This window comes from Rattus norvegicus, chromosome 1 (assembly GCF_021556685.1).
Source record: "Rattus norvegicus strain SHRSP/BbbUtx chromosome 1, alternate assembly SHRSP_T2T, whole genome shotgun sequence".
Taxonomy (NCBI): domain Eukaryota; kingdom Metazoa; phylum Chordata; class Mammalia; order Rodentia; family Muridae; genus Rattus; species Rattus norvegicus.
In genome coordinates, this window is record NC_141534.1 from 80,716,476 (window position 1) to 80,734,752 (window position 18,277).

Here is an 18,277-nt window from a genome sequence, read left to right on the forward strand (position 1 = left end):
CCACTGAACTGAGAACGGGACCCCCATTGAAGGAATCAGAGAAAGAACTCGAAGAGCTTGAAGGAGCTCGAGACCCCTTATGAACAACAATGCCAAGCAACCAGAGCTTCCAGGGACTAAGCCACTACCTAAAGACTATACATGGACTGACCCTGGACTCTGACCTCATAGGTAGCAATGAATATTCTAGTAAGATCACCAGTGGAAGGGGAAGCCCTGGGTCCTGCTAAGACTGAACTCCGAGTGAACGTGATTGTCGGGGGGAGGGCGGCAATGGGGGGAGGATGGGGAGGGGAACACCCATAAAGAAGGGGAGGGGGAGGGATTAGGGGGATGTTTGCCCGGAAACCGGGAAAGGGAATAACACTCGAAATGTGAATAAGAAATACTCAAGTTTAATAAAAAAAAATATTGTGTTGGTATTTACGATTTCTTTGTGGGTGTTATGTGTGTGTGTGTGCATGTGATATGGTTTAATTTATTAATTTATTGGGCATTATAAAGAAACCTACAGGTGCAAATGGTTTCAAATTGTCTTGATTTGACTTTCAGATGTCATGTTCTCTTGAACAAAGAAGAAAAGAGGAGGGCAATCACAGTAATGGAGATGACACAGAAATACTTGCAGTGCTCTTCGAAGCTCACTAAAAATTGTTTTTACTCTTTTAAAACTCTGAGAGGACCTGCATGTCAATGGGAACATTACCATTGTTATTTCTTGTTTTTTTTTATTTAGAGAATACTTTATTAGTTTTTGTAATCAAACCCACGTAGATAAGACCTTACATATTTAATACAGTGCGTTACCCCTGTACAAATGGAAAAAACTTAAGTTCAACATTTCTAGACCAATATGGCTGTTAATTTCTGTACAGTGCCAACTCAACACAGTAAACGGGGATACTTTTTTCCAAAGTTGACAGCACAGCTAAAGTTTCCAAAAATTCAAATTATATATCTGTATATATATATTTATATTTATATAAAAAGACCAATAATAGCAGTGTGTTATGCATCAACAGCAGCAACCGCTTTTCCAGGTTCTGCAGTCATCTGAACAAAACTGTAGAGACATCCAGCACACTCCATTAAAAAAAAAAAGTAAAAAAACAAAACCCAAGAAAACAGCACAGTTCTGTTACTCTTGTGGTACCTGGCACCATTTTTTTTTAAATTAGCTTCTCAATCATCATCTGGAAAGAAAACATTCTGAGCAACATCATTAAAAACAGCTCTGATAAAGCACGGTCACTACTACATATCATAAAGCAGGTACAAGCTATTTTACATCCACAGAGGTATGATACAGTACTGTCCTACATCTATAATACTAGAGGATACAATTTAAAAGGCATTATTTGAGACTTGATTCTACTTTTCCAGCAGAGGGCCCAAAGGATGGTGTGACACAGCTTTGTAAAGAAACATACTCTAGACAGGATTTCCTTTCACTAGTGGCACAGTTCTAAGGATTCATTCTCTCCATGAATGTCAGCTAAAACCGTTATTAAAAAAATGAAATATCCCTAAAACAAAACCGTATAACCACTGGATTCACATGAAGATGACCTAGTGGAGACAAGCTGGACCTCACCTTACCAACAAGCTATCAAATCTGTTATGTTTAAACAGTGAGACCTCCAAGGAAGGAGATGCCAAGTAGTGCTTCAAAGCTTCGGACCACAATCAAACACGGCATCCTTTTCAACAGAAGCAGAAGCTCATCTGAATATGCTCAAGGATGCTGACATCAACATTTAATCATCTGCTCACTCATCCAGGAAGAAGGGGAGATCAGTTACTACTGTACTTTATTGTGTTCAACCAAATCACCATGTTACAAAAATAGCAAGCTGCCATAATAAAAAATAAGGCTCCTCTATCCAGCACCAGATAGCATCATTTTACTTTCAAGCCTAGAAATTGCACACTTGTATATAAACCAACCGAAGATGAGGATTGAGAGTTCTTCTTGGTGGATTTTTCCTTTGATGAATATGAAGTGTCCTTCCTTATCTTTTTTGATGACTTTTAATTGAAAATTGATTTTATTTGATATTAGAATGACTACTCCAGCTTGCTTCTTCTGACCATTTGCTTGGAAAGTTGTTTTCCAGCCTTTCACTCTGAGGTAGTGTCTGTCTTTGTCTCTGAGGTGTGTTTCCTGTAGGCAGCAGAATGCAGGGTCCTCATTGCGTGTCCAGTTTGTTAATTTATGTCTTTTTATTGGGGAGTTGAGGCCATTGATGTTGAGAGATATTAAGGAATAGTGATTATTGCTTCCCGTTATATTCATATTTGGATGTGAGGTTATGTTTGTGTGCTTTTCTTCTCTTTGTTTTGTTGCCAAGATGATTAGTTTCTTGCTTCTTCTAGGGTATAGCTTGCCTCCTTATGTTGGGCTTTACCCTTTATTATCCTTTGTAGTGCTGGATTTGTAGAAAGATATTGTGTAAATTTGGTTTTGTCATGGAATATCTTGGTTTCTCTATCTATGTTAATTGAGAGTTTTGCAGGATACAGTAACCTGGGCTGGCATTTGTGTTCTCTCAGGGTCTGTATGACATCTGTCCAGGATCTTCTGGCCTTCATAGTTTCTGGCGAAAAGTCTGGTGTGATTCTGATAGGTCTGCCTTTATATGTTACTTGACCTTTTTCCCTTACTGCTTTTAATATTCTTTCTTTATTTTGTGCGTTTGGTGTTTTGACTAGTATGTGACGGGAGGTGTTTCTTTTCTGGTCCAATCTATTTGGAGTTCTGTAGGCTTCTTGTATGCCTATGGGTATCTCTTTTTTTTAGGTTAGGGAAGTTTTCTTCTATGATTTTGTTGAAGATATTTACTGGTCCTTTGAGCTGGGAGTCTTCACTCTCTTCTATACCTATTATCCTTAGGTTTGATCTTCTCATTGAGTCCTGGATTTCCTGTATGTTTTGGACCAGTAGCCTTTTCTGATTTACATTATCTCTGACAGTTGAGTCAATGATTTCTATGGAATCTTCTGCTCCTGAGATTCTCTCTTCCATCTCTTGTATTCTGTTGGTGAAGCTTGTATCTACAGCTCCTTGTCTTTTCTTTTTATTTTCTATGTCCAGGGTTGTTTCCATGTGTTCTTTCTTGATTGCTTCTATTTCCATTTTTCATTCCTTCAACTGTTTGATTGTGTTTTCCTGGAATTCTTTCAGGGATTTTTGCGATTCCTCTCTGTAGGTTTCTACTTGTTTATTAATGTTTTCCTGTGTTTCCCTAAGGGAGTTCTTCACGTCTTTCTTGAAGTCCTCCAGCATCATGATCAAATATGATTTTGAAACTAGATCTTGCTTTTCTGGTGTGTTTGGATATTCCATGTTTGTTTTGGTGGGAGAATTGGGCTCCGATGATGGCATGTAGTCTTGGTTTCTGTTGCTTGGGTTCCTGCGCTTGCCTCTCGCCATCAGATTATCTCTAGTGTTACTTTGTTCTGCTATTTCTGACAGTGGCTAGACTGTCCTATAAGCCTGTGTGTCAGGAGTGCTGTAGACCTGTTTTCCTCTCTTTCAGTCAGTTATGGGGACAGAGTGTTCTGCTTTTGGGCGTGTAGTTTTTCCTCTCTACAGGTCTTCAGCTGTTCCTGTGGGCCTGTGTCTTGAGTTCACCAGGCAGCTTTCTTGCAGCAGAAAAGTTGGTCTTACCTGTGGTCCCGAGGCTCAAGTTCGCTCGTGGGGTGCTGCCCACGGGCTCTCTGCAGCGTCAGCAACCAGGAAGACCTGTGCCGCCGTTTCGGGGAGCTTCAGTGCACCAGGGTTCCAGATGGCCTTTGGTGTTTTCCTCTGGCGTCCGAGATGTATGTACAGAGAGCAGTCTCTTCTGGTTTCCCAGGCTTGTCTGCCTCTCTGAAGGTTTAGCTCTCCCTCCTACGGGATTTGGGTGCAGAGAACTGTTTATCAGGTCTGTTTCCTTCAGGTTCCGGCGGTGTCTCAGGCAGGGGTCCTGCCGCTCCTGGGCCCTCCTCCACGGGAGCCCAGAGGCCTTATACAGTTTCCTCTTGGTCCAGGGATGTGGGCAGGGGTGGGTAGTGTTGGTGGTCTCTTCTGCTCTGTAGCCTCAGGAGTGCCCACCTGACCAGGCGGTTGGGTCTCTCTCTCACGGGGTCTGGGAGCAGAGAGCTGCTGCGGCCCGGGATCCGCGGGTGTGGGACTTCCGGTAAACACAGGACGTGCCTGGTCCTAGAGGAGTTCTGCCTCTCTGTGTCCCGATTTCACCAGGCAGCTTTCTTGCAGCAGACAAGTTGGTCTTACCTGTGGTCCCGAGGCTCAAGTTTGCTCGCGGGGTGCTGCCCACGGGCTCTCTGCGGCGGCAGCAACCAGGAAGACCTGTGCCACCCCTTCCGGGAGCTTCAGTGCACCAGGGTTCCAGATGGCCTTTGGTGTTTTCCTCTGGTGTCCGAGATGTATGTACAGAGAGCAGTCTCTTCTGGTTTCCCAGGCTTGTCTTGGCTTCTTGTTGTTTTAATGTTATCTGTCTATTCATATTGTTTTTTTTAATGATTTTGTATTATTACCTTAAACTCAATCCTAAGCCTACAAGACACATACCACCAGGTGAGAGCAGTGTCACTAGAAGATAGTACAATTAAATATGGTCTTATTGTATAACTCAAAGTAAAATATTTTTAAATCAAAAAATTAAAATATTGTGTTGGAATTTTGATGGGGATTGCAACAGTTGTGTCAATGTTTTCTATGGTATCTTTTGCCTCTAGGATTATCTTTTCTATCTTTTGTATTCTGTTGGTGATGTTTGTGTCTATGACTCCTGATCTCTTTCCTAGGTTTTCTATCTCCAGGATTGTCTCCTTATTGTTTCTATTTCCATTTTAGATCCTGGATAGTTTTGTTCAGTTCCTTCACCCGTTTGATTGTGTCTTCCTCTAATATTGAAGGGATTTTTGGGTTTCCTCTTTAACGGTTTCTACTTGTTTACCTGTGTTCTCGTGTATTTCTTTAAGGAAATCATTTATGTCCCTTTTAATGTCCTTTGTCATCATCATGAGATGTGGTTTTTAAATCCAAATCTTGCTTTTGTGGTGTGTTGGGATATCCAGTATTTGCTTTGATGGGAGAACTGGGCTCTGATGATGCCAAATAGTCTTGGTTTCTGTTGCTTAGGTTTCTGCGCTTACAACTTGCCATCAGGTTGTCTCTGGTGTTAACTTGTCTTGCTGTTTCTGACAGCTGCTTGACTCTCCTGGAAGCTCGTTTGTCAGCACTTCTGGAGACTGGCTTTTTTCCAGTGGGATATGGGTACAGAAAGCTGTGGCACAGGATCAGCTCTAGGCTCAGGCAGAAACCAGAAGGTTCCTGCTCCTGCCTGCACCTAGGTTCATGTGCCCTGAGGGCACAGAGGGTACTAGGCAGATTCCTCTTGGTCCAGGAATGTGAGCAGAAGTAGTTGTATTCTCTGAACTCTCAGGTTTGTCCATACTTCTGAGATTCCAGCTCTTTCCCCTACAGGATTTGGGTACACTTCTCCTCTTGTTTCAGACTTATTTTCATACATGCATGTCACATTTATGAAGGTTCATGCAGAAACCAGAAGATGGCATCAGATTCTGTGAAGCTGTCATTTCACATGGGTGTTATCCAGACAATGTTGTTGGGAAGTTAACTGGGGTCTCCGGGAAGATTAGCAAGCACTCTTAACCACAAAGCTGTCTTTCTAGTCTATTTCTTTCCTTCCCCTCCTTCACTTTTCCCTCTTCCCCTGTTCTTCTGTTTGTGAGCTCTTAAATCCAATTAGTGCTGTCCATACACACATAGGTATAGGGTGATCCAATGAAACGTGGGCAACCTATTGTGGGTCAAACCACTGAAGAATGATAACTTTCCTTCCATTAGCAGCCATCACCTACCAAATGCTCCTCAATTAGGGGTGGGATAATTAAAAAAATTAACTTCAATTATATGTTTATATGTAAGTGTATACATTACATTAGTGTAGGTAGCAACAGGATCCGAAGAGGGAATTGGATTCTCTGGTGCTGGAGATACAGGCTAATGTGGATATTGGGAACTGAGCTGCAGTCCTTTGGAAGATCACCAAGTGCTTTGAGCTGCCAAAAAAATCACTCCACATGTCAGGAATGAGGTAGTTTTCACTTTTGGAATTATTATGATCCCAGTAGGTACTAGTAGATATATGTATTTGAGAGGGTTCAGTAAAGAAACCACCAAAATGGCTGCTCCATTCAGAGGGGAGTTTTTTTTTTAATTTTTATTGTGAACAAGACAGAGAGAACATTCAGAGGCATCTGGAGGAGTCCAGACTAGGGATATAAAAATAAACAGACAGGACTTGGCCAGGGCTAGGGAAGGGGAAATAGCAGATAATATGGAAATAGCAAGAATGAATGGCTGTCTAGGAGAAGGGAACCACAAGGAGTTGAGAAAGGCCAGGATACTAGTGTGGAGGTTTGAATTGTATAACAGCTACTTGTGAATAGGAACTGTAGGAACCTGCAGGCCAGTATGGGCTTTGATAGGCTTTGATAGGTATGTGCCAATGGAGAGCCATATCTCCATTCTGCCAGATGCAAGGGAGATAACTTCTAGAAGTCTGGAACTGTTTTACAAATTCTTGGGGAATGCTAACTGTAGAAATTCTTCTACAGTTTAGCTTGAGATGGACCAATGTACTTATTTTTAGACATATGCACTACCCTTTGGAGTTTGGGGAATTAGAATGACTTTTGGACCTGACAGTCTATGAAGTCTGGACTAGCCTTTCCATAGTAATGGTTACGGATTTTATGGGAGTCTAGGACACAGTTTATGCCCCTCCAGGCAGACAGATGGCTGACATACAGCTGGCAGGAAGAGATAAGTGATGGCTTTAAAAGTTGTGTGCAAGTCATCCTACTGAAGAAATGGCCCTGTCTTGATGACTCTCTCTTTTTTTTTGTCTTGATGACTCTCAATCAGGAAAGCTGGGGCTGGTACAAGCAGGGAGGAGGGGCGTTCTTCACCCTTGGCACATCCTGTTCCTATGTTCCAGGCATCTATAACTTTCCTACTTGGTCACATAGTGCAGGACTGGGCTGCAGAACCATGTCTCCAGCCTCACTCACTTTCTTCTGTATTGGTGAGTCTGGAGGGTGACCTGGGAGGTGCTTAGAACAGTCCCCTGTGTACAAAGAGATTAAAAACATCTTGTCAGTGATAAATTTTGGTATAAGAATGGAGTCTATGAAGTTCCATTTGTTGGAAGGGAAAATAGAGATGTGGTATATTTGGTTTAATTGTTTTAATTTGCATTGGGTTGGCCAGGACACTGGTTACACTTTTCACTTTTCTTCCTCTATACCAGGAACACCAAAGCTTTCTCTCTCTCTCTCTCTCCCTCTCTCTCTCTCCCTCTCTCTCTCTCCCTCTCTCTCTCATTCCTTCTCTTATTTCTCTTTTTCTTCTCATTTGAAAAACACCATTTATTTATTTATTTATTTATTTATTTATTTATTTATTTATTTATTGTGTGTGAAATAAAAAGGATAGGAAATGACTGCTCCTAGATATAGTGGAGAAAAAAGATTTATTATAGATATGTGGGAGAGCTTAGCCAGGGGCAGGGGCATCTGGGACATCAGAGAGGATGTGACCCTGAGCCATGGGGCGAGAGGGGAAACAGGAAGGTAGAGAGAAGAGAGGGGAACCAAGGGCAGCAGCCGGGGGGCCCAAAGATACGCAGAGAGATTGGGTAACCAAATGTTCAGCACTCCACTGATTGTTAAAACCCTAAAACTTTTAAGTCTTAGTATAAATTAGCATAGTGAGAAAAAGAAATCTGAAAAAAATTTATTTTTCCATTCATTCATTCATTCATTCATTCATTCATTCATTCATTTTACATCCAGAATGGACCCCTATCTCCCAATCTCCCAGTCCTCCCTCCCAGGTTCCTCCCTCTTCCCCACTTCTCCTCCCCTCCACCTCTGAGAAGGGGAGGACCCTCCCGGGGAACCAACTCACTCTGGCACTGCAGCACTAGATACATCTTCTCCCATTGAGGTCAGATGAGACAGCCCAGCTGGGGAATCAGGACCCACAGGTGGGCAAGCTGAGCCCCTTCTCCAGTTGTTGGGGGGCTTGCAAGAAGACCAAACTGCACATCTGCTACTTATGTATGGGGAGCCTAGGTCCAGCCCAGGCTTTTTCTTTGATTAGTGATTCAGTCTCTGGGAGCCCCAAAGGTTCAGGTTAGTTGACTCTGTTGGTCTTCTTGTGGAGTCCCTATCCCCTTTAGGTGCCTCAGTCCTTCCCTCAATTCTTTCACCAGACTTCCTGAGCTCCCTCTAATGTTTTGTTATGGGTCTCTGTATCTGTTTTTGTAGCTGCTGGTTGAAGCCTCTCAGTGAATAGTTGTGCTAGGCTTCTGTCTGTAAGTATAACATTATATCACTAATAGTGTCAGGGATTGGTTCTTGTCCATGGGGTGAATCTCAAGTTGGGCCAGATATTGGTTGGCCACTCCCTCTGTCTCTGCTCCATCTTTGTCCCTGCACTTCCTGTAGGCAGGGCAAATTTTGTGTGAAAGGTTTTGTAGGTGGGTTGATGTCCTTATCCCTCCACTGGGAGTCCTGTCTGGCTACTGGAAGTGGCCACTTCCGGGTCCATATCCCCTACTATCTAAAGATCACCTTTTCAACATCCAATTATTTACCATGAGATGCAGGGGGTTGATTACTAAGAGCAGTCCTTGAGAAACAAGTTGCTTTAAATAAAGGAATAGAAACACTTACTTTAGAATCTGTTTTTGTGAGTTTGTTTGCTTATTTATTATTTATTTTAGAGTCTGATAGCCAGGCAAACCTTTTGTCTTCTAGGCTGGAGGCCTAGAAGCTCAAGGTAAGTGAAGCCTGAGACCTGATTTTTACATTATGAAGAGAACTGAGAAGGCAGGAGAACTGAGAAGGCCTCTGAAGCCTTGGGGGAAGAGCTGGGTACAGTTTGACAATATTGTCAGCGATCTGAGAAGGATGCATTATAGCTAGTAGTATAATGCATAGTCTAGTTAAAAGTATAAACACTATATGTACCAATTAAAATGACAGAGATATCCCTATTACCCAAGATGATGGTCTCCATGGATTCACTGGGGGGCAGTGTTCAGTCTTTGGAGGCAATATAGGGCAACATTTAATCTTTAGCTATCATACAAAGCAGGTTGGGTCTTTGAGCATTTTCCTGTAGAGGAACTTGCCCCATATTATTATTTCTTCTTCCTCTTCCTCTTCCTCTTTTTCTTCCTCCTCTTCCTTCTCCACCTCTTTTTTGTTTTCTGTTTTTCCAAGTAAATCTATTTTTATCCTTTGTCTTCATACATAGCCACAGGAATACTGAAAATCATTTTAAAATGCTATAAAGTTAATTGTGATGTAAGTCTTTTGAAGATCTCAAAGTTAGAGGCTAATATAATCAATGTCAATTATTAGGTAAATTTTCCTTTTATCTAATTGGAAGAAATATTGACAAATAAAGAAATAATTGATATTAAGTTAATATTTAAAAATGAACATTTCATTTGTTTCGGACTTCATTGTATCCATATCAGATAAAATTGTCATTCATAACTAAATTTTCCTCACATCAAATTTGCCATTTTATTATTAATAACAAAAAAGTGTATCTTTTTTCTATCAAAATTCAGCCTTTTGGTTATAATACTACCAATTAACCTAGTTTCCTATCATTTATTTCATTGAAAGGTAGGCAGAAGTAAATCCAAATCTGAAATTTAGTTACAGATGAGATTTGAAGAATCAAACAAAAGGTAATCTAAAAAATATACTAATAGTTGACATAAGATCATTAAATTGATCCATGTCTGCTATTGATTAGCTTGAGTTAGACAGATAAAAGCTCTCAACATAGGTCCAAAAACTGTGAAACTGCTGAAGAAAAAGTAGAGCTCATAAACATACAGGCACAGCTACAGATTTCTTTTTTCCCCCCATCTTTATTAACTTGAGTACTTTGTATTTACATTTTGATTGTTATTCCCCTTCCCGGTTTCCAGGCCAACATCCCCCTAACCCCTACCCCTCCTCTTCTACATGGGTGTTCTCCTCCCCATCCTCCCCCATTACTGCCCTCCCCCCAACAATCACGTTCAGTGGGGGTTCAGTCTTGGCAGGACCAAGGGCTTCCCCTTCCATTGGTGCTCTTACTAGGCTATTCATTGCTACCTATGAGGTTGGCGCCCAGGGTCAGTCCATGTATAGTCTTTGGGTAGTGGCTTAGTCCCTGGAAGCTCTGGTTGCTTGGCATTGTTGTTCATATGGGGTCTCGAGCCCCCTTCCAGTCCTTTCTCTGATTCCTTCAATGGGGGTCCCGTTCTCAGTTCAGTGGTTTGCTGCTGGCATTCGCCTATGTATTTGCTGTATTCTGGCTGTGTCTCTCAGGAGAGATCTACATCCCATTCCTGTCGGCCTGCACTTCTTTGCTTCATCCATCTTATCTAATTGGGCGGCTGTATATGTAGGGGCCACATGTGGGGCAGGCTCTGAATGAGTGTTCCTTCAGCCTCTGTTCTAAACTTTGCCTCCCTTTTCCCTCCCAAGGATATTCTTGTTCCCCTTTTAAAGAAGGAATGAAGCATTCACATTTTGGTCATCCTTCTTGAGTTTCATGTGTTCTGTGCATCTAGGGTACTTTGAGCATTTGGGCTAATAGCCACTTATCAATGAGTGCATACCATGCATGTTTTTCTGTGATTGGGTTACCTCACTCAGGATGATATTTTCCAGTTCCATCATTTGCCTATGAATTTCATAAAGTCATTGTTTTTGATAGCTGAGTAATATTCCATTGTGTAGATGTACCACATTTTCTGTATCCATTCCTCTGTTGAAGGATATCTGGGTTCTTTCCAGCTTCTGGCTATTATAAATAAGGCTGCTATGAACATAGTGGAGCACGTGTCTTTGTTATATGTTGGGGCATCTTTTGGGCATATGCCCAAGAGAAGTATAGCAGGGTCCTCAGGTAGTTCAATGTCCAATTTTCTGAGGAACCTCCAGACTGATTTCCAGAATGGTTGTACCAGTCTGCAATCCCACCAACAATGGAGGAGTGTTCCTCTTTCTCCACATCCTCGCCCAGCTGCATATTTCTAAACAGGATTCTAGTGCTAACAGTGAGTCCAACAATAGACCAAACAATCAAGGTAGAATGTTTTCTTTTCTTTTTATTTATTGGAGATTTTATGTATTTACATTTCAAATGTTATCCCCTTTCTTGGTTTTCCCTCCAGAAACCCACTATCCCATCCCCTCTCCCCATGCTTTTATGAAGGTGCTCCCCCCCAAAGCAACCACTCCCACCTCCCTGTCCTGGCATTCCTCTACACTGGGAAATGGACCAAGGGCCTTTCCTCCTATTTATATCAGACAAGGCCCTCCTCTACTACATAAGTGAGTGGCTGGAGCCATGGGTCACTCCATGTGTTGTGCAGCAGTGTCTTTTGAAATAGTAAAATAATTATTATGGTATGGGAACATAGATCAGTGGAATGACTTGACTAGCATTGATGAAGCCCTGCTGCATTCCATTCCCAGCACCAAATAAAATCAGGTGTGGTGGTGTATCGTCCCAGTCTCAGCACTTGTGGGATGGAGGCAATCTAATCAGAAGTTCAAGTTCATCTCTTGTCATAGAACAAATTTGAGGCCAGCCTGGGTTGCATAAATCAATTAAAATAGAAGATAATTATACAAAGTAATGCACGTGTATAGGTGTCCGTTCAAGGGAGACTCTAGCCTCTGTTTTTTTCCTCAGGGCTGTGTGTACTACAAGTGATCCAAGCACAGCATGGTGAGTACCCGAAGCCTCTCCAGCATTTAGCTAATGAGAGGTTGGAGGGTATGCCAGGGCTCAAAAGGGATTTGTTTCCATTGAAGCTAACCTAGAGTCTAATTCCCTTCGAAGGCCCACTCCCCAAGCCTTCTCTCCAGGCTCAACCCAGTTCCCTGGTGCCCCTGGGTCATCCAGTCACTCTGAGGTGCCTGGGGCCTTCAGATGCGGATTTATATCGTCTGGAGAAAGTGAAACCCGGGAAGTTGATCTTCATAGATCAAGACTTTCTCTTCATTCCAATCATGGAAATAAATAATGCTGGACGCTACCGCTGCTCATATCAGAATGAGAGTCATTGGTCTCTCCCAAGTGACCAGCTTGAGCTAATTGCTACAGGTAACTGGACAGGGGAGGGATAAGGTACTGTTGGTCCTATGGTTTTGGGGCTGCCTGGGCTTTAGTTCTGGACTTAGGGAGTATGAAAGTGGATGCATGGTGGGTGATAGACAGTAAACTCCTAAATCCTTGGGTGCTGGAGTTATAATAAGACAAATGAATCATTGGTATTACTTACTGAATTTAGGTGTGGTATCTTCAGGACAGTCATTAATCAAGACAAACAACATTTTACTGCAATACAAAAAACTTAAAAATTTAGTTTTGGAGAATTTCATGCCTGCAAACAATGAAATATAATCCTACCTTTGTCCATTTCTTACCTCCAACTCCCCTGCCATCCTTTTTAACACATTCACTTTCTCAATTTCAAGATCTTAAAAAAAACAAAACCTCACTATGTCTAGTTAGTGCCACTGATCTGTGCATAGGTGTGGGGGGGGCATCACAGAAAAAGATTTTCCTTCCTTCAGCAGCTATCAACTGCCAGCAATTCCTCAGGGAGGCCTTTCCCTCTCCAATATTAAACTGGGTTGATCTTGTATAGGTAACCATAACTTCTGTGAGATGATGTTTACAATGCCCGTGTCATTCACTGAAAATATCATTTTGTACTTTCTCCATGCTTTTAAGCTTTTTCTGTTCCTTCTTCTTCAATGCTTCTTTTTAAAAGGGTTTTTAAAAATTGGATTTTTTTTATATGTCAAATGTTATCCCCTTTCCTAGTTTTCCCTCTGGAAACCCCTCATCTCATCCCCCAACCCCTGCCTCCATGAGGGTGCTCTCCCATCCATCCACCCACACCCTCCTCCCTCCCTGCTCTAACATTCCTCTACACTGGGGCATCTAGCCTTCACAGGACCAAGGGCTCTCCTCCCATTGCTGCCCCACAAGTCCCATCCTCTGCTATATATACAGCCGGAGCCATGGGTCACTTCATCTGTCCTCTTTGGTTGGTGGTTTAGTCCCTGGAAGCTCTGGGGTGTATGGTTGGCTGATATTGTTGTTCTTCCTGTGGAGTTACAAACCCCTTCAGCTCCTTCAGTCCTTTTACTAACTCCTCCATTGGGGACCCCATTCTCAGTCTAATGATTGGCTGTGAGCATTTGCCTCTGTATTTGTCAGGATCTGGCAGAGCCTCTCAGGAGACAGCTATATCATATCTATGGGAGATGCCAAGAGATGCATGTTGGCAGGAGCCTGATATAGCTGTCTTCTTCAATGTTTCTTGAGCCCTAGAAAACATTTGCCTAAATGTCATGTTTAGGTTTGAGTTTGATGGTTGTATATTCTAAGAGTCTTAAGCAAGCAAAGAAATGCTTCATCTCCCCAGTCTGTTTCCTGTCTTTAACAGAGTTTTCTTTCTTCCCAGGTGTTTACTCTAAGCCCTCACTTTCAGCTCATCCCAGCTCAGCAATCCCTCCAGGCAGGGATGTGACTCTGAAGTGCCAAAGCCAATATAGTTTTGACGAATTTGTTTTATACAAAGAGGGGGATACTAGGCCTTATAAGAGACCTGAGAAATGGTACCGGGCCAATTTCCCCGTCATCACAGTGACTGCTGCTCACAGTGGGACTTACCGGTGTTACAGCTTTTCCAGCTCATCTCCATACCTGTGGTCAGCACCGAGTGACCCTCTAGTAGTTGTGGTTACTGGTAAGGGGATCCAGATTCAAGATTTTTTTCTTTGTCATATGTGGACATTTCAAGGGAGTCAGAGGTGTGGGCAAGGAGAGCCTCTGGCTCCAATCTGCTTTGGAAGTGTATGAGTGTCCTATAGCTGCTATAACAAATCACCACATACTCTTGTTGGCTCACAATAACACAAATTTATTACCTCAACATTGTGAAAGTCTCAAGTCTGTAGAGGGTCTCACTTTCTATAAAATAAAACTATCAATTACTGCAGTTCCAACCACAAAGCTAAGGTATACAACTGACCAAAGGAATGTATAAAGAAAATAAATATTATTAGCCTCTCAAATGATTAAGTACTAATAAACATGAAAAAGTGTTCCACTAGCACTATCACTAGCAGTATAGAAATGCAAATTAAAAATATTTTTGAGAATCTAGCTTATCCCAGACAGAATAGTCATCATCAAGAAAGCAAATTATAAATTACACGCGGCTGGAGCCATGGGTTGCTTCATGTGTCCTCTTTTTTTGGTGGTTTAGTCCCTGGGAGCTCTGGAGTGTCTGGTTGGTTGATATTGTTGCTCTTCCTGTGGAGTTGCAAACCCCTTCAGCTAGTGAGAATGTGGACAAAAGTGAGTCACTATTTATGGCCATTAGAAATATAAAACAGTCCAAACACCATGGGAACCAATATAGATTTTATTTAGAAAACTAAAAATGTATCTATATCTATATCTATATATCACAGAGACATACAGCACTGTTTACTATAACACTGTTATAACAGTTAAGTTATGGAACCAACCTATATGTACATCAACAGAAGGATGGATAAAGAAAAATAAATGTAGTTCCTAACCAGAGGGAACTTTTTTGGCCATAAAAATGAATATATTTATGGATATATAGAAATGGATCCAACTGACTGATAAATTAATTCACTCTCAGAAAGACAAATATCATATTTTCCGATTACTGGGACTACAGGCTTGAGCTACTCTGTGGTTCATGTGGCAGGGATAGAGTCCAGGACAGTTTGCATACTAAGCAGACAGTATCCCAACTGAGTCACATCTTCAATCAACATTCTGACTTTTCAATTTTCATTTTCGTATAGAATAGAAACTAGAAAACATTACTTAAAAACTGAGAGTCTGAAATGTGATGAATTATAAGAATGGTTTAAAATAACAAATAAAATGCATCTCAGTGGTAGGGCACATACTCAGCAGGCACAAGGCACCCAGGTTCAATTCCAAGTACCAAAAAATGAATGAATAAATTTTATTTATTTTATAAATAATAAAATATAATTATACAATAATATATGCTATAATATATAATTATATTTATTATAAATAATGAAAAGGACTATTATATACTCTTCTGCTCCAAAACTCAGAATACTGTATACTGTTTTAAGTCTTTATCTCATCTCCCATTGCATACTCCTTCGCATCTGTGATTTCTGATGCATTTCCAAAACTTTCCCCATGGTTCTCATCTCCACATCTAATTCCTGGGGACAAGTACCAGGAAAGTGACAAATGACAAGTGAGGGTATTGGAGACAAGATTCCTGGAAGAAAAAGATAGGAAAGCAGTTGTAGAGTGTACCAAGGAGCATTTCCAGCTAGTCAGCAATGGAAGCTTCTTCATATTCACTTGCTTTGTGAGAAAATCAAGTCTCAGAGATGTTTCATTATTTTCTTAGAACCCATAGTTAACCAATAGAGTATTGACATCTCTCCTTTTATGATTTCTCAGGACCCTCTGCCACTCCCAGTCAGGTACCCACAGAGGTACCATCTCCTATGACAGGTGAGTTCAGTAGATTCTGTTGTCTAGGAATGAAGTTCTACTACAAATGTGCCTGAAAATATAGTCCCTATCCTCAAGCCGTATACTCACAGACTTAATGGGTTCAAGAAACATTTCTTTTTGTAAAAACAATAGACAATTTCATATGAAGACATTGTGTTTAGGAGGAAAGGAGACTCCTAAAGTACAGACTTAATAAATGGTTCTCCCATGACACTTGTTTAAAACTGAGATACAATTCACATACTATGTATCCATTAAGATGGTTATAATTACACAAATACAAGCCAACCAACCAACCAACCAACTAAAAAGCCAACAATACTCAACAAAGTAATCAATCAGGACAAGCATTGGAAAGATTTAGAGCCTATCTTAGTTTGGGTTTTATTGCTGTGAAGAGAGAGGATGACCATGGCAACTCTTATAAAGGAAAACATTTAATTGGGGCTGGCTTATAGTTTCAGAGGTTTAGATAATTATTGTCATGGTGGGAAGCATAGTGATACACTTCCTATACCAAGGCCACAGCTACTTCAACAAGGCCACAGCTCCTAATAGTGCCACTCTATATAGGTCAAGCATTCAAACACGTGAGTCTATGGGGGCCATACATTTTAAAACTACCTCAGAGTTTTCTGCATCCCATCTACTACATATGACTTGAAGACTAGTCTTGTATTCTCTCAGAAGTTAAACAGAGTTATCTTATGACCCAGTGATTCTGAGACTCTTGTGCTAGTACTAAACAAAAATTAAAAACCTAAAAGAAAAAGAAAATTGAAAACCTACTATCTTAGCTACATTTTATTGCTGTGATAAGTTACTATGATCAATTGAAGAAAAAGTTTAATGAACCTTACAGTTTCAGAGGGTGAGTTTATGACCATCATGGTGTAGAGCATGGTAGTAGACAGGCAGGCATGGCATTGTAGCTGTAACTGAGAGCTTGCCTTATAATCTATAAGCATGTGGCAGAGAGAGCATGAGAACAAGAGTGAAAGAGTGAGAGAGCAAGGAAGAGAGAGCGAGAGAGCAAGACACACACACACATACACACAGAGAGAGGCAGAGAGAGAGAGACAGACAGAGAGAGAGACAGAGACAGAGACAGAGACAGAGACAGAGAGAGAGAGAGAGAGAGAGAGAGAGAGAGACCTTCTCCAATAAGGCCACACCTCCTAATCCTTCCCAAACACTTTTACCAACTGGGAAACAGACATTCAAATATATGAGCTTATGCGGGCATTCTCATTTAAACTCTCACATTTTTGTTCATTTAGGTTCTCATATGTGAATGTTTGTAATAGCTTCATTCATACTAGCTCCAAAGCAGAAACATCTTAAATGTCTATTAGTTGAAAAAATGGCCCAATTCTTTGAGGTCACTAGGCACTAAGTGCAGGGCTTTTTGAATTTATTAACCACAGTAGTTGCACAATATATGCCAGATGAAGGAGCTTTAGAGAATGCAGGTGTCTCAGAATAGGTCTGGAGAGTGGGGGCACTTGCACTTGGGATGAACTGTCATTATTCTATTTCCTTATAACATTCTTGTTTGAAACTCTTAGAAGCCTCCAGGAGACCTTCCATGTTACTCACAAACAAAATATCTACAACTGGTGAGTAAGTAGACATTTAAGTCTCAATATAAAAGGGGCACATGGACCTGTGGAAGCTCAATGAACCAGCTAAGGTTAATGCTAGGGCTCTGAGGCAGGAGTGGGTAGGTGGGGGAGCACCCTCATAGAGGCAGGGGTAGGGGGTAGGGGGTAGGGAGATTGTGAAGGGGAAACTGGGAAGGGGGATAACATTTGAAATGTAAATAAATAAAATAACCAAAAAAAGGGGGCATGAGGATGGGTTTCTCTTTCCTACCATCAAAGCCTATCTATAGTCATTTTTCATTGAGTCATAATTTCATGTAGCCTTTGCTGACCTCAAACCCATTATATAGCATAGGATGACTCTGAACTTCTGTTTCTCTTGTTTGCACCTCTTGTGTACTGGAATTTCAGGTATTTGCCATCACACTCAGGTTATGTTGTGCTGGGGATCAAACTCAGGGCTTGAGGCATCCTAGTAAAAGCACTTTACCAACTGAATTATCTTTCCGGTACCCATTTATATTATTTTTTATGGCCAGTTCCCACTGTGTAACCCTGGCTGACTTCAACTTGCTATGTAGGCCAATTGTCCCCAGAATCAGAAATATTCACTGAACTCTGCTTTCTAATTGCTGGGATTAAAGATGGGCATTAGCACTCCTGGCCCCTTCTTTTTTTTCCTCCATCTTTATTGAAATGGGTATTTCTTATTTACATTTTAGTTGTTATTCCCTTTCCCAGTTTCCAGGTCAACATCCCCCTAATCCCTCCACCTCCCCTTCTCTATGGGTGTTCCCCTCCCCATCCTCCCCCCATTACCGCTCTCCCCCTAACAATCAGATTCACTGGGGGTTCAGGCTTGACAGGACCAAGGGCTTCCCCTTCCACTGGTGCTCTTACTAGGCTATTCATTGCTACTTATGCAGTTGTAGCCCAGGGTCTGTCCACGTATAGTCTTTGGGTAGTGGCTTAGTCCCTGGAAGCTCTG

The 18,277-nt window shown here is 41.5% G+C and overlaps 1 protein-coding gene across 3 annotated transcripts in view; it reads left to right on the plus strand.

The window, feature by feature from the left end:
* Gp6 (glycoprotein 6) overlaps window positions 1-18,277 on the plus strand; it is a 63,821-nt gene that overhangs the window by 29,499 nt on the left and 16,045 nt on the right. Inside the window, exons 10-15 of one of the 3 annotated variants that reach the window (XM_087589775.1) lie at window positions 6,844-7,118; window positions 11,810-11,845; window positions 11,960-12,223; window positions 13,596-13,880; window positions 15,629-15,682; window positions 17,254-17,304. In XM_087589775.1, coding sequence (XP_087445901.1) covers window positions 6,844-7,118; window positions 11,810-11,845; window positions 11,960-12,223; window positions 13,596-13,880; window positions 15,629-15,682; window positions 17,254-17,304 — 965 coding nt within the window. Of the gene's footprint in view, window positions 1-6,843; window positions 7,119-11,809; window positions 11,846-11,959; window positions 12,224-13,595; window positions 13,881-15,628; window positions 15,683-17,253; window positions 17,305-18,277 lie in introns of those variants that run through there. The other 2 variants (NM_001438695.1, NM_001427838.1) reach the window with 2 other exon arrangements.